Source organism: Lutjanus erythropterus, chromosome 14, assembly GCF_056507025.1.
Source record: "Lutjanus erythropterus isolate fLutEry1 chromosome 14, fLutEry1.hap2, whole genome shotgun sequence".
Classification (NCBI taxonomy): domain Eukaryota; kingdom Metazoa; phylum Chordata; class Actinopteri; order Lutjaniformes; family Lutjanidae; genus Lutjanus; species Lutjanus erythropterus.
In genome coordinates this window covers 20,229,297-20,254,265 of record NC_139330.1, presented here as the reverse complement: position 1 = coordinate 20,254,265, position 24,969 = coordinate 20,229,297, and the positions used below count along the sequence as shown (strand labels likewise).

Here is a 24,969-nt window from a genome sequence, read left to right as displayed (position 1 = left end):
GTGTGCGTGCTGCACGCTGATAGCGACAGCGTGGAAAGCTGACCCGCAGTAGGTTGGTGTAGAATGTGACCCCAACTGGAGTAATCTGAAAAGCCTGAGGATTACACCAGTGGCTCGGCTGTCACAGAGGAGGCAAAGTGACACGGTGCCGGTGTGTGTGTGTATGAAAGAATGTGCCAAACATCCCACGCTGGTCTCACACAGCAGAAAGTATAAGGCATTAGGTGCTGTTAAAAGGGAACTATCTATCTATCTATCTATCTATCTATCTATCTATCTATCTATCTATCTATCTATCTATCTATGTCTCTGACATGCTGGTGGTCTGTGGGATCAGATTAAGCATTGTCTTCAGCAGCAGTCCGCCTGTTGTGTTAAAACAATAGGTGCACTTTGCCCTGAGGTCACAGCAGAAGGACACTCCAGCCGGCCAGACGTGTGTCACCTGCTCTGTCCTCTCCTCCTTAGCGCTGTCAGGACAGGGAAGAGCTCAGCACTAAGCTTTGTCATCCACCCATTGTGAAGGGGATTGCTCACATAACAAGTTTGGAGCCTGGCGCTGGTGTTGTTTCTTAGAAAGAAAGAAAAAAAAGTGAAGGAGAAGCATGGCTGTTTATTATTTCTGTCACTAGAGAAAACTAATTCCCACAAACAATTTATCCTTTAAGTTGCTACAAGGAGTTTTTAACCGGTTACAAAACTGTCTCAGTATGTTACCGATGCCTCTATATGACCTGCGCAAGCAAACAGGACAATTTGTGAGAAAATCTGCAACTTCTTTATAGTTTATCTTAATGGCTGCCACCAGGTTGGATTCTCTGTGAAATCAGATCAAATCAGATTTTACCAGGCAAAGTTACATGGCGATTAGTGTGCCAGTTAAAATGAATCAAAAGATTTTTATTTAGATAATTTGAGTTTGTGTCATTATATTTTGTAGTTATTATGGTGAAAACACAGGGACATCCAAAATCAATACGATATGAAGGTTCCTTGTAGTAGCGGTAATAATGCTGATTTGTTGACAGCGTAAGAAGCATGTCTCAATTCAAAATAAATTGTTTCTCATTTTTCATAATTTTCTCATATATATGTCTCTCTGTTCTCTTGTCCTTCAGCCAGTGGTTCTCAAACAGGGGACCCCAGGAGTCTGTGACACTCTGCCAGGGGGTGAGTGAAATGTTTTCAGATTCATTAACTTCAATTATCATGATATAAAAATGACTTTATTTATTTACAAAGGACTTAATTCTTGTCTGCATTAATTTCATGATTAGACTTTGAGCGATCGTTTTATATTTTCTATTGTTTATATTTTACATTTTGTATTGTATCTTACTTAAACTTACTACAAGGAGTTTCAACCGGTTATTGAACAGTTTAATGCTAATGCTTCTATATGACCTACACAAGCAAACTGGACAATCCAGGAGAATATCGACTATTTCTTACTAGTTATTATTCACGCCTGCCACCGAGTCAGAGTCTCCTTGAAATCAGATTAAACAGGCCTGTGTTTACATTTTCCCAGGCAAAGTTACATTAAGTACTATTTTAGCCAGTTATGAAAAAGCAGCCTTTTTAAAATCCAGATAACGTTATTTTTTATGTAAAATTTTGTGGTTATGGCAGAAGAAACAATACCATTTTCGTCCACAGGGGCCTCCAAAATCAACACAATATGAAATTCCTTGCTGTGGCTTTAGAATAATCTGAATCCACATTTTAATTTATGTACACTCTGAGTGGTATCATGTGTTGACAAGGTGCAAAGATTTTAAACATGTCTTATATCTTTCTAATACACTGTTGTTTGTTCACATCACTAGGTAGAAGTGTAAAAACTATAATATTTTTTTGTAAGGGGTCCTTCTTGGCTGAGAAAACAACCGAGAACCTCTACCTTATGCCGTCTTGTATGAGAAGAGGTGTGTGTGGGTTGGGGGTGGTGTAGGTACAGATTCTGTCACTCCCCCAACATGAACACCTGTTGGAGACACCAAATCCCCTCTTTGTCTCCGCAGCCCCCTCTCAGTGGATTACCATGACAACGCCCATTCATATCATGGCTGAAGACTGATTATACAGCTTCACACGGTCAATTATCACTGAACAGCGTGCATTGTTTTAGGGGGACGCTGCTTTTCTAAAAAAAAAAGGGGAGGCTGTGTAAATAGTTTTCTAGAAAGCTTTATTTCATACTCGAGGTGCTGTGTAGTCTCTTGGAACGGGATATAATTAGCTGGAGTTTCACACCACAGCTGAAATAAACGTATCCAGCAACCTAAAAAACCTCTACTTCTGTTTGAAACTGTATTTCAGTAAAGATAAGAGATGATAACATCAAATATCCTTCAGTAAGAGAGCAATAAAACAGTTATGGAAACATATGCCAGCTTTTATTATATCAGGTGGGAGCAATTTTAAAAGGACTAACTTTGAGAGGAGGTGACTGTAATGTAAAGCACCATGGGGGGAAAAAAAGACACAAATAGCAATGTAAACAGAAAATACAAGCACTAGGCACACAAATTACTTAAGTAATACAATTTGTAAACACAATGCGCTGTGCATTAAGGCAAATAAAAAACATTATGATAAAAGTAAGTGTTAAAATATTGTTATTAGATTGTACTGTCACATTTCTATGTTTAACATTTGGTTTAGCGTTTAACAAAATAACTTCACAAAAACAAATTATTTACAAAGGCAAAGAGTTCACTTCCTTTGGGTCAAAACAAACCATTCACATTATTGACTGGGATGTAAATATATGGTCCTCTAATATACTTTATATCAAACTCTAACAGTGGCTATGAAGACAAGGCTTTCCACAGCATATTGCCATCCATTAACTGACTATTTGGACAAAATGAGTCAAAACACCCGTCACGTTCGACTTGCTGTGATGCAGGCTTGGCACTTTCATTGTCAACATCCAAACAAGAAGTGATTTCCTGTCAAGTCTGTAAAAGTCAGACTTTGTCACTCATAAACATCACTTTGCTGAGCTCTCTCTGTTAGTCACAGTCAATTCTTTGTCACAATTACAATAAAGCAGCAACCATGGGAACAATACCACTGACATGAATGTAGAAACAACATGAATTATTATTGAATTATTAATCACAGCATGTTTAGTATAAGAGTTAGTATGTAAAGTAAATATGTTAAGACTATCAAATCATTTATTTACTATCAACCACTAGATTGTAATACCTATAATATAAACCAACATATATTATTACAAGATAATAGAACTATGAATAGGTTCAGATACAAATCGTACTTCTTACGAGGCTAAATGTCATATAATCTCAATATGTTTAGCCACTGTTACACTAAAAGTGTGATTGTTACATTTTAAAATTGTTAAAACAATTTTCTTAGCTTTCAGTATACATTCAATGATGAACTTGTGCAAAAAGGAAAAAAAAAAAAAAAACTCACGAATGCGTAACTATAATCTGATGTTTTCACAACCTTCACAACCTCCACAATCCATTTTAAACCCCATTAAAAATATGGGTAATAACAACCACAAATATGCAGTTTTTGTTGTCACTTTTCATCTGATTTCATTTTTCTGAGCCCTTCAGGAGTGGTCAATCACGAATTCTCGCAAGAAATAAAAAAACAAAAACAAAGACATCCATTTTACCACCTTGGAAAAACATTCACATGAAGTAATAGCTGTGAGGGAAGATGTGTAAAAACAACACAGTCCTGGGAGACTCACTGACTAAGTGATAGTCATTTGTCTTATTTCACTTCCCTTCAACAAGCTCAAAAATTAGAACCTATATTCAGATGTTTTCCTAGCAAAACACTGATTGTTTTACAGTAAACACCCTCAGGCTTCTGTTTTTTCTTTCTCCTCCTTCTTTTTCTTGCTCTTCTTCAAGAATGAAGGCGTGCGGAACTTCTTTTTCTTCTTCTTGGGGGACTTGGGTTGGCTCTCCGGGGTCTGAGCCTCCTCCGTCTTTTCTTTCGACGAGATGGAGATGTCCATGGTATCCGAAGTGCTCACGCTCATCTTGGATACCTCGATGCTAAGATCATCCTCCAGCTCTGACAAGTGGTCTTTCCCGTTAGGAATTGTGTCTGTCAACAGATGAAACCAAGTCAGTGAGGAGGGATGTGTGTAAGAGGTGCAATCACACGGATAAGGCTGTAATAACACAGATTACACCGGGGGAACATAAAGCACAGACACAAACAAGGCACTGGTTCTAACCCCCGATTGTTTCGATGCCTATTGACAAGCTAATTACCTTGTTTAGCTGGCGTCATTATGGGAGAGAGTGAGAGGGAGATAGTAGAGCCATCAAATGTTGTCATTTCATCTGCATCAGTGGCATCTTCATCTTCTGTAAAAGGATTAAAGTCATCAGAGGTCAGTCGTTCATCAATGTTGGCATTTTTATGTGAGTGTGGCATGTTTGATGAATAAAACTGTCATTCAGAATTGTGTTTTGTTGCAGAAATAAGCTAGCAGCTCTGAGAGGCTGTACTTTGGCACAGTTGGCTTTCCGCTATAAGTTAAAAGACCAGTGTGTAGGATTTAGTGGTATGTAGCAGTGAAGTTCCATACTGTAACTAACTGCATACCCCTCGCCTCACCATCCCCTTCCATGTCGAGCACATAAGAGAAACTAGTGTCCATGAAAGTCTTGAAAAAGGCTAAAAGCCCTCTTTAGAGACAGTTTTTGGTTCGTCGGGGCTACTGCACAAACATGGCAATGCAACTTAATGGACTCCTTTGAAGAAAACCTGAGCCCTCTGTAGATACAAACAGCTCTTTGACATTTCAGTCAAAAACTCATGATGGTGCCAGAGAAAAGGTCAGGAGATCACCTACATTAAACAGGACACATCCTCAGGGGGACATGAATGTCTGTGCGAAATTAGCATATGAACCCATTTTATCTAGATAATGTTATTATCTAGATCAAAAGATAAATATATGTATATGTATATCTATATCTAAATATATATGAAATAAAATAATGAAAAGTAGGGGTGGAGGGTGGGGGAATCAATTCTTAGATGAATCACGATTCAATAATTGAACATTTCTCTACACAATGATCACCTGTAACAATCTCGTAAGACCAGGATGTACGTTCCTTACAGCTGAATCAATTGGATAATGAAATGTAACAGACAAACACGTTGACTTTACACTCTAGGCTCAGATACTTCTTGTGTTTTGGTGATGATGGCTGAGCCTGAGCAACTGCAGATGGCGAAAATGTGACCAGCACCCCCTGGTTGAAAGCCTGGCATATGGACGCATTTTGGCTTCTGTGAAGTTGAAGGGAAAAGGGACCTGGACAAGAGTCACACTGTGTGCAAGCTGTGTCTAACTGAACTATTTATGGATCACTACAAATATGCTGTTTTACAATTAACAAGTAGCCACAATGAGAAAAAATAAAACATGTAGGCCTATGGAAACCAAAAATTTTGATGCAGAAGACGTACTTTGATGACATGGTGAAGTAGCACGGGATCAGTGGATCACCATAGCTGATAAAAAACTGTCTGACATGAATCATGGACAAGGTAATATTTAAGTTTTAATCACATTCATTTAGTTGCATGTGCCTTTCTTCCTCACTTACTGATGTATCCGGCGTGTTCTGTGTTTTCCTGTAACTTACAGCAACCATTTAACACCGGGCTCATATAACAACTTTGCTATATTATATTACACATTTCTATTAGCTGATCTGCTTCAAGGCTGACACGTTATTGTGACAGTGAAATAAAGATGCTACTTTAATACACGACTATGGAGATGTTTCCCACCCGTACACACGGTTTTTCTTGTCCAGTCATAACCAAGATATGAGTAACTTGACAGGACCAGTGTCTTTGCAGCTCATCGCTCCCCGTCCCTGTGAGCTGACTTCACAGCTCCGTGGAAGAGTGAAACCATGGACTGACATTTTTCTCCTGCTGGTAGTTTGCAGGGATATCCTACTTTTAAGTGAAAGTGGTTCCAACATATCCTCAAGGCAGGAACCAAGTACTCTATCAACTGCCTGGACTGCAGGCTTATTTTATTCTACATTTTATGTGGAAGCATTAAGTACACCCATTGGAACATGTAAAACTAAAATATTAGCATCAGACCAAAGCAATCAAGTTATTTGTGATTTGTGCAATAACAACAAATGTCTCTCTTAATTTAAAATTCAAACAAGTTCAATACAATTTCATAATTATTCAGAAATTCAAAGTTTAGTGGCTCATAAAATAAAAGTTTAACTGTTTTTTTGTTATTTAACTGCTTGGTAAAAATCAGAAATCTCCATTTGTCCTCCACTTTGTCTCTGCATCTCTGTTTCTTTCATGACCTCTGTGACCCAAAGGGATTAAACATCATTCACTCATAATCTACATGGGATTAGGTCAGATATGACTTTGTGAAAACCCAAGTAGGATTAAATTAAGTAGATGTTTTTCTGTGTGTCTAAAGAGCAGTGGTGCACTGTAAGATTACCTTCTTGGCCTTGCTGCTTTCTTTCTACTGTGTTCTTGTACTCCTCCAGCTCCTTCTCTGTCAGATTGTTGAATGGGTTGGGGGGAAGAGAGCGAATGTGCTCCTCATCCTCATGGATGAAAGCCTGATTGAAAGAATAGAAGAAAAGACATTATGGTTATCTGATGCAATGCATTTTGTTGTAAACAGAAGTAATTGCTCATATAAAACAATGATGACTGGTTACGCATATATTATTACAATTTTCCCAAGTTGCTTTGGCGCAGGTGTCAAATAAACATCACGTTTTCTCAAATTCTGGTGTGTCTCAGATCTTTAGTTCATTCTGTGTTTACAATAGTAGATCTGATCCAGTGATATATTGTGTTAGCCTCTGTGATAAAAATCGATTCAATGTGTTTCAGTGGTAGCAGGATGCCATTGTTAGCAACACTATATTTGATTTTATTATTGGGTTACTTCAAGTACTGTAAGTCTCAATAAGAAATGACAGAGAGAGACACACATTTAGCATCTTCTGTAACACCGACACAGTTACATACTGTAGACAACTGACTATCTTGTCTTGTCATTATGGATCATATTAATATATGTTAATACCTGTTTGCTTGTATAATCTGAATGGAGTTTTGTGAGTGATGTACAGTTTTGTTTTTTTGGTTGACAGACTTATGCTGGCCCTACAAGACGTTAATTGGGCCCCCCCTGCCATCGTGGGGGTGTTCCTGATTTGAGACCATTTTAAACAGATTATCCGCCCAAATGATCCTGCCGTCTCAAAGGTTTTTTATAAATCAGTTAAGATTTTAAAATCCTCTAGTCTGCAGCAGGCTTTATAGGATTTAATGTTAGGAGGGATCCTATGAGGTTTTCAGAGTGGCAGGTCTGAGGATGCCTCTGACTATCTGTAGCCACCTAGGTGCACCTGTGGGTAATTCTATAAGTTGATTGACACCCACTGTTGGTGACCAATTCTAAAGGACTCAAATATGAAATTGAAAGACAACTGCAGCACACATATCTGAAATGGTCATGCAATGTTTCCCCGTGATAAAATTTGATATTGAAGTCATCAAACTCTGGGCTTTTTAGACTTTGGCTGCAGGCTTAATAGTTCCCTTTTTGTCTTTGGTTAAGAATATGTCACTTTGATGGCAGCGATGAACTTGTTGATTACGTTACTGACTTTAGAAATGTCTTAAATGTTTTGAGTGAGTGACGGTGTTTTGCAGGACAAATGAAGTGTTGTCATGCTCGATTTAAAATATGGTGTTGTTCTTATTGTTTCAGGGACTGCAACAGTGTTTTAGAAAATGTGCTTCAGCAGTTAGGAAAAAACACAACAGCGACACATGTTGTATCGTGCACCTGTGACTTTTCACAAATGGTAAAAATACTCACTGGTCCTGGGATGGTGTCCACAACAATGCCTGCTAATAACTGAGACTTTGGTCCTGGAGTCATCTGATCCCCTCTGTGCTGCTCCTTTATCTGAACAAATGTATCCAACAAAATCACATTAAACTTGAGGAATCTCTGACATTATGCACATCTTCACATGTACATCCGGTCACAGGCTTATTTCTGTCTCAGCTAGACTATGGTGATAGCATTTGCAGATTTGCTTGTCTCTCTACTTTGGCTTTACTCAACCCACTTTATCATGCTGCTTTGAGATATATCAGGCTACAGGAGTCATCACTGGACACTGTACACTCTGGTCAGATGGTCTTCACTCGCTATGCGCAGGCTGCAACACTAGTGCTGGTACAAGGTCATTCTAAGTAGACTACCCATGTACATATGTGCCAAGTTTTTATTTGTACATACTACCTTAAAGCTTAGATCTGACAACAGACTAGACTTAAAGGTGCCACCTTACACTGCAGACTGAGTCTATCTTATCATGCCTTTTCATTTTGGAATGACTTGTAGTCTAAACTCAATCTACGCTCCCTCATCTCTCTAAACAGTTTTAAACAAAAGTTAACTGAAGTTTATATAATAAATTACTCTTGCTACAATATGTAATTTTGAGTGCTTCAATACATTAAGCCATCAACTTTTGGCAAAAATTCTGATGACCAAAAAAACTGTTTTAGTAATTTTTCAATCAAAACTGTTTAACCTTTGTTAGTTTCTGCTTCTCAAATGTGACCATTTAAAGATTTTCATTGTCATATATGACAGTAAACTGAAAATCTTGGGGGTTTGTATATGGCTGAGTAAAACAAGCAACATGGTGACATCTCCTTGTGATGTGAAAAATGATAATGGACATTTTTCACTGTTTTGTGTCATCTTTTACACAAAACAATCAAGAAAATGATTGGCAATTTAATCAGTGCTGAAAATAATCATTAGTTGTGGCCATACTTGTCAGAACATATTACTCGTATCAGCATCAATTTGTTGAAAAACAAGTCTAGTATTAATGTCTGTGCCATACATGGTGGATAATGCAATGGTTATGTAGAATATTTCAGCTTAAAACCTGGTGTAAGTTTTCAAAAAACAGCTCTAATCATGATATAACACAGGCAATAAGAATAAATTATTTGAGAGTTTTGTTTCCACTGACCCGGTTCCTCTTATCTTGAACCTCTGCAGGATCAGTGTTGAGTGGGACAAACTGGTTGGGGTCCTCAATCTTTATTGGTGTGCCGACACTGTTGCCTGGCTCTGAAGACTTCATCCACTGAGGAAAAAGAAAACCGATTTATAAGTAAAAATTGAAGACAGAAGTCAATAAAAAACATGCATTTATCAAACTGCCCACAAGAGGGCAGGCTAATACAAAGGAATGGCATCTCCCAAGTTCTCTATTTCCTTCAGAGGCCAAAACAGTAAGGGTTTAGATTATTACATTTCTTGTTACAGTTTGGACATGAAAATCAGCGCACCATGGTCTTGGTCCTGGGGCTGACGTCCCCACTGTGTGACTGTTCAGGAACATTGACTCTCAAGTAGCTGTTGGGCGAGTTGAGCCACCGGGTCCTTTCTCTCTGCTGTTTCTGCACCATAAACTTGAAGGGGCTTCGCAGACCCAGCTCACTGTCCTCCGGTGGCACAGCTGACACCGTGGCAGGAATCTCCACGTCATTCTTAGAGCGGGGTTTTTCACGGACAATGGGGTTCCTGTAAGAATAGCCGGTTCTGTATCCCTGGAAGGTCACACAAAGAGAAAACATTATTGTAACTGAACAGTTTTCTTCTACCAGAGATGACAACAGTATTTTACACTGTTCTTCACTATTCACTCACAATCCATTAAATAAGAAATATCAGCTATGAATGATACAAAATTCAAAAGGATGCACAGGCCACCCAAGATCCACTTACACAATACTTCTAAATATTTAAACAACACTGTATATACAAACAGGATTTTTGCAGATGTGCCCAGTTTCAGAGGGAAAAGATAAAACTTTGGTTTAAAAGAGCGTGTTGTTAACAATACATCAAAGAAAACCACAGAACTGATGGGAACTTGCAGTATGTGTAGAGCGCAGTCTGAAGCCGGCAGTACAACACTACAATCAAAATCAAAATTGGCATTTTCTCGCAGGCAAAATGACAGCCAAAAAAAGTGCCTGCTTTAGGCTTTGATCGCCACACTGTGAGCAAGCTATTGTTTTTTTCCACAGTATAGTTCACTGTGCCACCAAAAGCACAGTTTGTAATGAGTTCGCAACGGCTGTCACTAAATTAAGACATTTCTACTGATATGACAGGTCGATAAGATGATGCTTATGCTTCAGATTATGATCATGTGATGGGAGTATGTCTGCAGTGTGGAGGTTTTTTTTTTTTTAAATGTCTGAAATACATAAGTGTTGCCATTTCAGAGTTTCTGCAGGTTTCAACAAGTTAAATTTAGGACTTTTTAAAACCTTTTTACATTTTAAAATCTACTTTGAATGTAATGCAAAAGACCTATTGCACATCCATACTGAACTTTCCCATATTAGATGTGAGTGGTAGTTGTTGCAGCAAGATCAATACAAAATTTTCCCCAAAACAAACTTAAAAGCTAGACTGAAGTTAATAAAACTTTACTGAAGTAACATTAACTTCATAATCCAATCAATTTTTTAGACCTATTAACAAGGTATTTTAAGACATTTTAAGGCCCAAAATTCAAATTATTGGGTTTTAGTCTTTTCAAGGACCCGTGAAAATCCTATATTTGCAATGACTGCTCAGCACTGGTCACAGGAGAGCCAAATCACATTCTTTCAACACTACAAATTTAATTGCTCATTTTAAGAGCCATCAACCAATCATTATGATGGATTTGTGAAGACAGGCACCAGCAAAATAAAGATAAATAAATAAAATAAAATAAAATAAACTATCAGCAGCAGTTTTCTTATTTTACCCAGTGAACGTGTACATTTTGAAAAGCACTGTATTTATGTCTGTATGTGTCAATGGGCCATCACTGTATAATATGTTAATTCCTCTTGATGTTCTCTGCAATTAGCTGGAAAGAAAATACGTGCATTTATCAGCATCGGCCAAAACTAAGCTGGAACATACTGACCTAGCCTATTGGATATCTGCAAAAATCCAATACTGTGCTTCCTTGTGATGAATGTATAAGTAGATGGATAGGAGAATATTTTTAGTGATGAAAGTGGTCACATTTGGAAGACTTAGACTACACTTGTCATTCTCATTATCTGGTTCTCCATTTCATCTCCTTGTTTGGTTTAAGTAATATTTGTCCTTTGAGACATATGTCCAGATATGTCCTTTTATTTTTTGTTGTTGTAATAACTATACAGGCTCAGTTCTAAATGCTGTCCTCTCCTCTGTATTATTAGCTGTGACATTTAGTGCTTTGGGATAATTTTTGACGTCATCACGTTCATCTATCAAACTCCACCTTCTGGCACGGACAGTCAGACGTCCTACTGCAGAGTGTAGTGGTGTTTGCACTCAGTCTTGCAGAAAAGGCCAAATCTGATTTCCAAATTGAGTACACTAGAGTCCTTACACTAAGTGATTGTGTGGTCTGTGTGGCTGTAACTACCCACAGCATGCCTCACCATCTGGAAGCTATGATTGAGAGGGTGGGCGGGCTATGATCACACAGAGCTAACACACACAGCTGCAGCCCACTCCAGCCACAGTTGTTAGCAAGCAGCACACTCAAACAGACAGTCTGACATCTTCTCTGTCCACAGAGCATGTCAGGGCCTGGTCATTAGCCGTGTGGTTAGCAGAGCAGGGTTTAAATTGACAGGAGTGCAGCACAGAAATCTTACAGGTGTAACAAGACCAGCAGACAGCATGTTTGCCACAGAAAAAAATAGACCACTGTGCTTAATGTGGCCCAACTATAATTACATGAGGATCTATAATTATAATGAAAAATGTTCTCACACTGACAGCTATCATAAAACATCATATGACTCAATTACAAAGATAACTGTCAGATTAGATGAACAAAAACGCAGTCAGTTTCATTGTGTTCTCTAATCAGACACATCCCGAGGAAGCGCCCAAGACAGGAAACTCAAAGCATGATGGGTAAAAAGCACAGGTCAGGGTTCACTTACCAGGTTGTCCAGCATCCTCATAAGGGACTCGAACTCGGCTTCGCCCACTTTCCACTTGACCTCATTGTCTATCACCGACCCGGCAGCGGCAACTCCCTGGGTCAGGGGTTTAAACTTCTCCCTGTCCAAGAGCACAAGGTGGTCCACACCGCCTGAACTCTTCAAAGCATTCACCTACAGAAAGGCATGTGATAACAAAATGTGACTACAAAATTACATTACTACCTCGGCTATATGTAATATATCTTGATACACACATTTTCTCTAAAATAACCTACTATAAATTCTCAAATAATGTGAACATATGACCATCTTATAGAATATGATGCATTAGGACTGGGTGAATATCACATTTTTTGGTTCAAGTACTTCTATTAACATTGCAATAATATTGTAGTGATAGCTATTGGTGCTTTGACAAAATTAACACAATCAGATTTTTGGTAAATAATCATCAGTGCATCATTGCAAATTTTGTGCATTTTCCTTAATTGATACAAATTAACCATTTTTTTCCTCATTTTAAGTTAAAGTTTGAGTTAAATTTGTTTGCAAATAAAACAAAATGAGGCACGATTACTACCATTTCTATACTATCAATTAATAATCAATGCATTTTTAATCAGATAAATTCTTTATCACCTAATGATTGATCATTAACATTCCTACAGTATATCTATATAATACTAATTTATTGCCCAGCCCTAGCTGCAACAAATGATTATTTTTTTGTTGATGAATCTGGTGATTATTCTCCCGATTAATCAATTAGCTGTTTGGTCTATAAAATGTCAGAAAATAGTGAAATGTCTTGCTTTGTCCACAATTCTAAAATATTCAGTTTACTGGCATAGACGACAAAAGAAACCAGAAAACATTCACATTTAAGAAGCTAGAATCAGAGAATTTGAACTCCCCCCCCCCCCCCTAAAAATTACCCAAATGATTAATTGAATATCAAAGTAGTCTGTGATTAATGAAATACTAATCAATTAATTATTGCATCTGTAATTACTGTTAATTACTTTGGAGTTACATGCTAAATTATTATTCTGTGGAAAGTTTTCCCCTCTATTAATTATAATTCTGACATTTCAAAATTTTCTTAGACAGAGAGCATCTATTCAGTAGGATTTTTCATTTCAAAAGAACTGGAATTATATGTGAACTGAGCTGTCAACATGTGTCAACAACAATAGAAAAACAAACACAGTCCAGACACAGCAGGGTGATGAAAAACCACCTCAACTGCCTCCCCGACACAAAACAACAGGTGTCTCAGAGACGCTGCAGGGTTCCACCTGACTCTGAGTGTAAACAGAGCGCTCAGGCACATATTTGACTTTATTCTATGAGTTTTATTCAAACATACTGTATGTTAGACATCAGCTCTGCTTACATTTCAGGCACTGCAGTAATTCTTTGCTGTTTGCAACCGAGTCCCACTCATTTGTAAAACAAATGAAAAACCTTTCGACAGGTGAAATGTGAAAAAATAAAGCCGTGGTTTATTTTCCCATGTAGTTAGCTTCGTGGTAAAGCGTATCAAGACCACATTGTAGTTTACAAATTGCTCTGACCTCAGTGGTGCTATTACATTTCATTATTAGGCAAAGGGAGTATCAAGAATAGAAATCAAGCATTTTATACCTGGATTTCACAAGCTTGCTGTGAGTGGTACACGTAGTGAAAAGCCTCTTCTACTGTTTCTCCCAAAGCCAGCAGCCCATGGTTCCTCAGCATCATCACCTGAAACACACAGGAAACACTTGAACTGCCTGATGGCCCAACATAATCACCATCACACACGAAACAAATGCAGCTACGCTCATGTTTATGCAGATATGATAATAAGAAATTATTTATTCATGCATGCATTAATTAGCAGATATTTCAACATACAAGACACGTGTAATGCAAATATAATCTAGTTATTTTGGACAATAAAATTATTATACAAGTATAAACGCATACAATTGTCTCCATAAGATGTAAATATGACCATCAAAAGCTGAACTCATATGTAGACATGTGACAGCTTTTGGGGTCTTTTTATGAATCCTTCCAATACAAAGCTGACAGTTTAAGATGAGTTTATAATATTCTGTCATTGTCATGTATAAAGCATAATACGCTTATTGGCTTTCTTATGGAGAGTTGGTTGAGAAGACTGATACTCTCAGACCTGTTTGTTAATGGTGTGTCCACACAGACAGCGAAGGAGATGTTTTCGTGTGGCATGATTCCATACAAAGTCAAAGCAAAAATATAATGGAATTTGTTTCTATTCGCACCAGCAAATGCACGCTTCATGTTGGGTAATTTGCATCACCCAGACAAACAGATGCAAATTACACAATGTGAAAATATTTAACTTGAGTGAAGAATTTGCACATATCGCAGGGGTTTGCAGAGTGCTGTGTGGGGAGAATGTCGTGGAGCAGAGGGACAGAGCCGCGGCTCGCCGGCAGACAGCTCCTCAGCGCTGGGGAGGTCTGGAGTAGAGACCCAGAGCTCCTGGAGGAATTAACACCCGTCACCCGAGTCACAGAGGATTCTGCTCTGATCCTGAGCCGTTTACTGACGAGGAGAACTCAGAAGTTATTTTTTATATTTTTATTAAAAAGTGGGTTTACTTCACTCTTGCTTCTCAACCTGTCGGCAGCAGCATGCCACAGAGGTGCCAACCACCACTGCTGGATGTTATGATATACTGTAATTAGTTTGTCTTCATCCGTGTTGACTGCTGACTCAAGGAGGAAAGTACTTTCTTTCATGAACGTACAGAGAAGAGAGGGGAAAAAGAAGAGAGACAGGAGGGAAATAACAGAGAGAACTGGACTCTCTGGTGAGTGCTGAGTTCAGTCAGCGCAGACAAACACACACTCTTGGGGCTTGCTGTTGCTTGCTAGCTTGGCTGGCGAATGTATTCTGTCTGTTTGCAGTGAATAAACACTGACAATCTTGTGGTCAAATACAATGAACACAAATGATGATGCCAGTGTTGTAAATTCTCTTCATTTTCTGTGAACACACCATAAGGCTACAGCCAAAATTCGGTTAGCTTAGCTTAGCATCAAGAATTGTAGCAGGGGAAAACAGCTAGCCTCATTCTGTCCAACAGCAACAAATCCACCTACCTGCACGTTTGAAGCTCACTAATTATGTTATTCCAGTTTTTTTCAATTTTATTTCTAGGGACCCACTTTTTAAAAATGACCAACCACCTTGACTTAATTCACAAACACGTTAAATACTTCAAAAATGAGAAATAAATGGGTTTAGGCTGAGTTGACGGTCCATCTCATTTTTTTGTTTCATCTCATCAGGAAAAACCAATATCACATTTTGGCCTGCTTCATAAATGAGGCAAATTAAGTGCATTTAGACAAAATTAACAGGCTCCTATTTTTTATTCTTATCAGTAAAACACTAGATTTTAAAAACGTTTATAAAAGGTGTACTGCAAATATAAATCTCAAATTTCTTTCCTAGTCTTTTGTTTGTGTAGCGACCCAAATAAAATCTCCTGTGACCCACCTGTTGCTCATAACCCAGGCTCTGGGAATGACCGGGAATGACTGCTTTAATCCATACAAAATACAAAAATGAGTTTGTCTTCTTTACAGGGGGTGGTGTGTCGGACTATTTATAGGCGGGGAGCAGTGACTCGCTAGAGTTCTAGTTACCTAGCAACTTTACGGTGATGATAAGACTCAAGGAAGTTGGTGCGTCCAGCCAAGAAACAGTCCCACACAAAATCCTGGGCATTTTTTTTTTACCTTTAAACAGAGCCAGGCTAGCTCTTTCCCCTGCTCGCAGTGTTTTTGCTAAGCTAACAGACAGATGAGAGATTGGTATCAGTCTTCTCCTCTAAACTGAAACAATTAAAGTGAATAAGCATACTTCCCAAATTGTCCACCTATTCAATCAGTTTCAAATATCTTCTTCCTTCTTTATGTAATTTAGCGTTAAAAATCTCAACATAACACATTTAATTAATAATGCATCTATATGACGCATTTCATTTCTGGGTTTTACACAGTATGTTGATATATTCATTTACATTAACTAACAAACAGGTACAAATATCGTCATATACATCCAGTTGAACATAAAGTAATATATATAACAACCCACACTATCCCCTGAGAAAGTGGGCCTGTCATTAATGGAGTCCCTTGGTTTGACAGTACCTTGGCAGTGGGGCCCAGAGCTTTCTGAAACTCCACCTTCTCCTCTTTATTATCCAGGCTGCCATGGTAACCGAAGCAGCTCACATCTCCCAGAAGCAAAGCCTCCTGGGAAATGGGCAGGATTCCACATTTCATCGAGGACACCTGTTAACATGGGATAAAAGCAACCAAGACTGTGACGCACCAACATTTAAATAGAGGCACATTTTTTGCTGTGAGGCACAAATAAAACTTTACACTGCTGTGTTCATCATGTGCTGTGCATTTTACAGCCGGTCTTCAAAGGAAATGGTAAAGGCACGTTACAGGGTGTCTGCATCTAAAATAACTAGGCATGCAGGGGGCTGCCTTTAATTCTGCCTTCTTCCTCTGGTGCAAAATAAGCATTTAGCAGCAGCCTTTTATGCTTTGATTAAGCTGAAGCTTGTTTAATATTGGCTCGGAGCGTACTTACTGCAGCTGTAGCTGAGGTATGTATGTGGATGATACATCTGACGTCGGGGCGCATTGAGTAAATGGCAGCATGAGGAGCAAACCCGAAGTGGTCGATGCCCATATCAGTAGAACCCTGGTCCACCACCTCACCTATTATGTTTACTTTGACCTACACATCACAGAAAAAAAGAAGAGCCAATTCATTGTTATTTCAGAACACAAAGCAGTAATTATTGTAAACAATAAACATATGGGTAATTACACAGTATGATTGAGCCATTAAAGACACCCCGTGAGGTTTTCTTGTAAACAAAATTTTGTTTCCATTAATTCATTTCTTAGAAAAAACACATTGTGTGTATCCTTGTATTTCGGTCCTTGTAGACATTTACAACATTTAAATATTGGAACCTGCATTGTTTGCATTCATTTTTTGCTAGCTAGCAGTAACCTTCATCTTTCATCCCTCCTTGGCCTTTTGTATTAATATATAGACTGCATTAGACAGCACTATCAGATGTAGAAATCTGTAGGAAATCATACACGTCCAGTATTACCACCATGTGTTGCTGACAACAATAAAAATTCACTACCAATCACATAAAACGTCGCAAAAAAATTCTTACAGCACTTTCAACATATATTCTTTACTTAAATTTTCTAATTTTATTCATTCAGTTATCTTGATCGTGATTTTACCAAAATATTGCCCAGTGTATCTTGTAAATTTCCCTGACAACGCAGTCCATACTCATGATTGGAAAATGATGACAAAAACAAAGACTCGTGCTTACCAGATTTGCTCCCGTCACTTCAGCAAAAGACAGACCTCGTGGACTGATCAGAATATGGTCCTGCTCTTTGTTGACACGCACCTGAGGCAAAATGAACATATTAAAATCCAAAACGTATCTGGGTGACATAAAATAAATTACATTAAGAAATTCCAACATTCTGAAACATTGGGACGCTACTACAGTGTATAATCAGTGTTTGTTAAGTCTGTGCAGGAGAATCTGAGACTCAGATGCATTTATATTTCTGTCTCTTTATGATGCCTCCACAGGGGCCTGTACCATATGAAGCGAGCTCGTATCTTTTCATTATCTGGTTTCACTAAACCTAATGAAAGCAATCTCGCTAAGCCGCCACACAACGGTGGTTTATCAACTCTGTAAGTCAACCCAGGGTTTCAAAAACAACCCAGGACTGTTTTCATAATTTCATAAAAAGGGAAATTTAAGACACATTTTATCTAGAACTTCCTGACAACAGTGGCCCCATTATAATGCATTGGCCAGGAACTGAACCTGGAACAGCTGCTTGGGAAGCAGCTATGCTCACCACTATACCACCAATGCCCTTAGGTCACAATGTAATCATAATTCAGTCTATAAAACAGACAGCCAAACAGAGTTGCAGCTGCCAAATGTGATTATTTTTGACAAATATTGCAACATGATTTGTGATATTGGAGGGAATGGTTAATTTTACACTACTATTTTCACTGCTATTGAAAAATCTAATAAAATTAATATGGTGGGATCTGTACCAAACAAAGATGTCTGCAAAATATGATGTGTAGGCCAGCACATCTCTGCAGCACAACAGTATTTCATTTAAATGATATTTTGACAAACATTTCACCTTTATCAGATATTGCACCACCAGCAATTTGAAAATTGCAGTAGGCCATATTCTAGTAATATTTGGATTAACCGTTCAGCCATATTGGTCAGTGTGCTGTGCTTTTATACTTTTATACTGTCATCTTGGCCATAACCTGCTCCAGAGCAGGTTAGGTGTGCAGGTGGTTATATTATTATAGCAAAAAACCAACACTGTAACCCTGAAAAACTCAGGGTTAAACGTGAAGTTGCCTTACTAACCTCGAGTCCTGCTTCGTAGAACATGCCTCTTTTAAAAAGCACTGACACCACGGGAGACCAAATTCGTACACTTAAAAAAGTTCTTTAAGCTGGGTTTGCAGCTGCTCAGAGCAGGGAGACCCATTTCACAGATTCAAGGGTACAGGAAACTCTGAACCAGATGAAAAGCTCTCTTCAGTCTGAAATTTTTTTAAAAAATGGGCGTGTGGGTTGATGAAACTTTCTTTCTAGGCTTTGTCTTTGGGGAAAATCTGAGCTTTACATCTTGACATCGCAGGTGTTCATCACACATTTCAGTGTGAATTCCTCCTGTTGGGGAGCTGTATGTATTCACAAATGTGACTTTTTCCTCAGCCATAAATAATATATGCTTTCTGAAAATAAAAAGGTATTCCCCTTTAAGCCTTCCAGGAGCCAGAGAACATGAGGCCCACATAAAGATACACAAACCTGGTGCAGCATACATAAGCAGATGTGCAGTGGAGCGAGATGGTGAAGTTGTACTCACAGTAATGTAGGAGCTTGTAAAACGAGCCCAGCTGAAGAGGTCAACAAGCCTGTAGAGGCTGGCCAGCCTGCAGCGACTCTGTTTCTCCCCTTTAGCAAAAGAGGGAGACTCGATGCCGTACAAGTCATTGACTGGAGTCACCATCCCAAAGCCTGTCACAAGACATAACATCATTGGTAACTTGTGATGCATCAACAACATTAAATTTGTATTTTTTTCAAAACATCTTCAAGGATGTTTACGTGGTTTGCCACAATGCATAAAGATAAAACATCCCAGGGAATTTGGGTACAGCTGAAGGTTAAAAAAGGCCTTTCTCAGAATTCCCAACAAGAAACTGAAGGTTATTTTTGGGTTGTGATACCATGTAAGGGCATTTAATGATACAGGACCCTATCGTTTATGGCCACTTTAGCTCTGTAAAAGAGCAGGTCTGCCTCTGGGACTTCACAGGGACATTATCCAAACATTTACAGTTTTTAAAATTAATCTTTTCAGCTCTAGGGTGCCTGTGACCTCACCAGAAACACCAGGCAAACAGGTCACACTAACAAAATCAACACTGCAAACTTCTGTAATTCATTACTGAGATTGGTCATGAGGGCTACTTAATAGAAGCACTGCCGATGAGGAATGCTGTCAACAACTTTCTGTCTTTTCTGCTGTTTCAGGGTCACAAGAGTCTGACAATTCAGCCTCTGACAATGGAGATATTCAGCCTGCATAATGCGCATAGACAGAGTCTACACACTGAATGACAATCGCCCCCGAAGGGAGATAGATGGAGACATTCACACACATAAGCACCGAAACACACTACCACTCACTGATGGGCGAAGTCAGGGGACCGACCCCTCCCACGGTGCTCGCCATGACCAGGTCAGCAATCTGTCTTAGTGCCAGGAGACCTGTAGGGTGGTTCCCCTTCGTCAGCTGGTCTTGAATTAAGCCTTCCAACTCATCCTTGAACACCTGTAGACAAAAAAGAAAACGTTTCTTTTAGAGCTGACGTCTGTGGTCAGTTGGTCGATATACTCTTGTCTGACCAAATTCTCACTGGTCAAACAGTCGCTGGTGTTACTTTCATTAGGAGACAAGCACTTCTTAATCAGATATTATTTCATGTCATATCCTCAAGGGTGGGAAAGGTGTATGCAGACCTGATGCATTTTACTTTTGAGTGAGAAGCTACTTACTGACCATATTCTTGGCTCCAACCTTCTTGCCACCATGTCAAAGTACAGCACAAATCACTATAATGGCCCCCAGCCTCAGAAGGCAGGATACCTGAGAGAATATTAAGTATTTTTGATTTGGATTTGGATTTTATTTTGTTGGACTGCTTCATTAATCAGTAACTATTCAAGCCCAATGATGGTTCATGACCCTACTTAGAGGGGCAGAGAACCATTTACACAAAAATACATATCTTTCCTCTTAGTGCTATTAATGCATCTAGTCAGTTTTGGTATGAGGTGCAGAGTTTTGGAGATAAACTGTAATGATGTCTGCCTTCTCTCCAATATAATGGGACTAAATGGCACTTCAAATATATTCAAAAATTCAACACCAGTTTCTAGAAAGAAAGTAGTCCAGAGCCATGTGTTACTTAGTCCCATTATAGAGGAGAGAAGACAGACATCTCTACAGCCGATATCTCCAAAGCTCTGCAAGTCTCTCCAAAACAATCTGGATGGATATATGGCACAAGAAAAATAAATAAAACAAAATAAAAATAATTTTAGGGTGAACAGTCCCTTTAAAACCCAAACAGTACAAGTTTTGCTATGTTTTATGTTGTTTTAGTGTTCATTTTGTAGGTTATTCTGATGAATCTGTTGTTGGCCTGCTGCGAATGGGCCACAGGCTGGGGCAATGTTGGACTAATGTTGTAATACTGAGGGACAGTTGAGAGAAACTGTGTGAACAATAAGCCAACTAAATAGTAGTAGTAGTAGTAGTAGTAGGTCGGATGCCAGTAACTCAGATTGCTGCAATAGCTTTGTTGGTGTGTGGAAGTTGGCTGGCTCTGCTCTGTGGCTGGTTTTGGTCCTAGTTGAAGGTGTGTGTGTTGCTGCTTTATGTAAATTTACTTGATAGACATTTCCTGAAGGTAACAATATAGCTACATGGGAAAAAGAAATGGTCAAACTGCAAAAATTAATTAGTTTGACAATGCAGTGTAAGTTTGATTGGCACCCATCCAGGCTACTGGATAGCGTCACTCAGTGCACTGTGGCTGATTTAGTTCTAGAGATGGCATGCAGATTTTTTTCACCATCAACCAATCAAATCGTTGACAAGTAGGTAGTATTTAAGTTGACCATGATTTTCTCTGGTTGACTACAGCCCTAGTTTCTTGTAAGGTTTAATTGAGGTGAGGAGAGAAGAAAGATGAAGAAACACAAACACCAACATAAAGCTCCATTAACCGAGCAACTCATTTATACACAACCTAACCTTAACCTCATTCCAACACGTCCTTGGGAAAGTGTCAGGGAGCACAGCACGCTTTCAAGCGCTCCTTATTACAACTGTACACAAATCACTAAAGACCACTAAAAACCTCTTTGTATGTCTGTGAAAGAAGCAGGGGTGGTGGTGGTGGTGGGGGGGATCGCATTAAACTTGACTATTAATTTTTGCCTTCAAGAGGAGCCTGTGAATCTTGAAACAGCACTATTTTCCTGTGTGCTGCAGCTAAGCTCCAGCATTCTGCTTCATCCAGCCACAGTTCCCATGGTGATGAGATGAGCTCCACTTGTTGGGCTAGTTATGCAATCGCTGATGAGTGTGGGCTCGTCTTATTTCTATGCACTTCATTGGCGTGTGTTTGTTGCACCTCCTTGTATTTCATCTAACCAGACTGCACTGCTCTGTTTGTCATCTATTAGGTTTATATTATATTAAGATAATATCTGCTATTACATATAGGTGCAAAGTGAAAGGAATTACAATTACAGTTTCCCAGAACAGATGAAACCGTATGGAAATGTTATATCTCAATTATAGTGACCAAAATAACCGTGGTTATCACCATCATCATGGCACTGTCAAAATGGGCTGAACATGTTCAAAAAGTACTGATACACACACTGAAATCACTTCACCAGGTTTTATACTGAAAACTCCTCAATTTGAAATGGCATCATGCGTTTTATGATGTTGCTGCTGTGTCTGTTGCTAATTTTGGTTGATACTGGACAGTATTTACGATGACTTTTTCAAATGAAACAAAGTTATTATGATAAATACAATTTGAGACAATAATACTAATTGTGAGGAATTTCACACACAATCACAAAGGACAAATATATTCAGCCTAATATTGTACAAGACAAACATAACTAGAAAGCATTCGCTTCTGAAAAGTCTGAATTAAGGAGTGTTGTTGGCGTTGTGCATTGGCATTGTTGCCAGTTAATTTCTTGTCTTGCGAAACCAGACAATTGGAGATCTCGACGCCTACCAATCGTCTGGGGATTCAGTTGCTTGAATAGGGTTAGAATGGCCACTAACAAACTTATGACCCTATATTTTTTCAAGGACACACCTTTTCTCAAACAATGCTCTGCCTCCATTCTCTTCAGTAGTAAACACAAATTACCCCAATATGAAGGGACACGCAAGACACTTTGGATTGTTTTGGCAATGGAAGGCAGGCATACACGCTAATATTTTTGCACAGTTCATTTTTTGGTGGTCCAAATGTAAAAACAATACAGAGAAAAGTGAATTTAACATAGCTTTTCTTAACTGTAACACTTGTGCGGTCCACTTTTCCAGTGAACTCTGATGTAGTGTTTCGTGAAGGACGTGAGCTAGAAGTCATGACTAGTTGAGGAAACTGGTGGCACTCACTGTACTACATTACCTCCTTAGATGTGTCAAATTCTAGCCACTTAAACTCTGGGTCTCCTGTAAGGTTCACGTTAGCAGTATAACTAGGCTTGGTAAACCTAAACTTCACCCCGACATGTGGATAGCAAGCCTGCGATGAGTACTGTTTGCTGTTTTTGTAGAATGTTGAACTAAAGGTGCAGAGGAATCAGGATGTTTGTGGAACTGTAACACTGTTTTGTTGAAGGCTTGCAGTTTGGGGATAAAACTTTGTGGCTACAGACCATGGCTTATGTCAGATCCTGGAAGCTTTCTTTTAAACTCTCTAATTGTTTCCACACTGTTTTAGCAATGAAATCCAGGAGACTAACTTGTGAGTCTAGTTAATTTTTTATCACCTGTTAATCTGTAAGACACCAAAGAGATGAAAAATAATGTGTCAATATTTAAACGCAGCTGCAGTTTAACACTAAACTCCTTGTGGCAATATTTGACTGAGAAACACACAACTAAATCTGTATCTAAGTGCAGCAGAGTGCATGAAATTACCTTCACATAAACAAGAAAAAAACAATGCATTTCAATCAGTCTCATGTGAAGATATGGTGTATGCCTCTCCGGCTTTAAAAGCGCTGTTTCTGACTCATCTGCAGTGAAAGCTTGTGTGTAGGAGGGCACTTAATATGGAGCTGGCGGCTACATACTGGACTCTGCAGGATCTGGGTGACCCTCTTCTTCTGCTCCATCATGTTGAAGTCCTGCCTCAGGTCCGGTGACATGTTCCTGCTGCGGAGGTACTCGGGGTCATTCTCGTCCACGCGGTCAAAGTAGCGTTCCTTGGAGTCGTTGCTGGACAGGGACAGGGTGAGAGACCCCGCCGTCTGCCTCACGTCCACCAGACTCATGTTGTCACCGCACTGCACGGCCTCCTACTCGCCCTCTGGAATCTGTGCGAAAGGAATGAAACATCACAGCTCACTTCACATTCAGGCTGTCAAGGCAACGGGTTGTTTTTTTTTTAACAGAAAAGATACTGTATGGGTGCTATGGTGAGTCATGTAATTACAGGGATAGGGACAAAAGCGAGGAGAACATTGTTTTATGATTGATGCTGCTCTCAAGTGCAAAGCTGTTGATATGCAGAAAAGGATGAGTTAGTCACAGCTGCTGTGGATATAATGCAAGTATTTCTTTTATAGAAGTGCAGTTTAATAAGGCAACAATGAATGTGAAGATTTTAGTCCTCCACACTCATTCTCACAAGTATTTCTTCCTCTCCACACAGATGGAGGCCAGCTCATAAAGTGTGAGATGAAAGTCTCCACACTTGTACTGTTCAGCCAGAAGCTACAAGCTTTGTCAGCACCAAACAAAAGACAGGCCCCATGCAAATTAGCCATCTTGAATAGCATTTAGCACCTATAGTGCTGCCGTGTTACCTGGATGTGGGGGGTGGAGGGATACTGAAGATAGTGCCAGGACTACGTTACATTAACTTAGGCCTGGAAATGAAATAGTTTGAATGCAACAAACCCAAATAAAACTTTTATTGCAGATTTAGAAAACGCATGGTGTCCAGAGCAGTGGGTACAAGGCATACAATTACAACTTGAAACTATTTATACTACGAAAAGTAACGCGGGAGGGTTGTATATTAGCCGAAGTACGCTTGGAGACCTGTTCAAGCTCCACAAAAACAAAGCGAGCACGTTATCCCACGAGGGGAAACTGTTACTGTAAGTTGAAAATTACCTGAAACAAAATGCTGAACTGCCTCCCGCGCGATGAAATGTCGAATTTCTCCGACAGACGCTCCAGAAACGTGGATGAAAGTAAAAGGCAGGCGGATGTTATTCCCGGTTCGGATACATTGTGGCAGAGAAAATAGAGCTTGCAGGCGGCGCGCATTAACTCGATGCTGCTACAGTATCCAGACGGAGCAGACTGCCCGCTGCGGGTAAACACAGAGTTGAAGAAGAAGAGTGAAGAGTGGCTGCATGGAGGAGGATGTGGGTGTGTTTGT

The 24,969-nt window shown here is 39.2% G+C and overlaps 1 protein-coding gene, 1 long non-coding RNA gene and 1 other non-coding gene across 3 annotated transcripts in view; 1 reads left to right on the top strand and 2 right to left on the bottom strand.

Annotated features, from left to right (window-relative positions):
- The window catches only part of LOC146315506 (uncharacterized), a 6,464-nt gene extending 2,419 nt beyond the window's left edge, over positions 1–4,045 (top strand). Inside the window, exons 2-3 of the long non-coding RNA XR_014771856.1 lie at positions 1,119–1,170; positions 3,906–4,045. This is a non-coding gene — a long non-coding RNA (uncharacterized LOC146315506). The remainder of the gene's footprint in view (positions 1–1,118; positions 1,171–3,905) is intronic.
- LOC146315504 (gamma-adducin-like) lies at positions 2,175–24,969 on the bottom strand. Its single transcript, XM_084736054.1, has 15 exons — positions 24,699–24,969; positions 23,651–23,893; positions 19,934–20,078; positions 19,107–19,258; positions 17,504–17,584; positions 16,729–16,878; positions 16,275–16,418; positions 13,729–13,827; positions 12,079–12,252; positions 9,415–9,675; positions 9,093–9,209; positions 7,913–8,002; positions 6,512–6,635; positions 4,275–4,370; positions 2,175–4,104 (listed from the first exon to the last, which is right to left on the bottom strand). The coding sequence occupies exons 2-15, from the start codon at positions 23,849–23,851 to the stop codon at positions 3,854–3,856; spliced, it is 2,085 nt and encodes a 694-aa protein (XP_084592180.1). The 5' UTR covers positions 23,852–23,893; positions 24,699–24,969; the 3' UTR covers positions 2,175–3,853.
- Positions 17,999–18,070, bottom strand: trnag-ccc (transfer RNA glycine (anticodon CCC)). Its single transcript has one exon. It is a non-coding gene; the product is annotated as a tRNA-Gly (tRNA).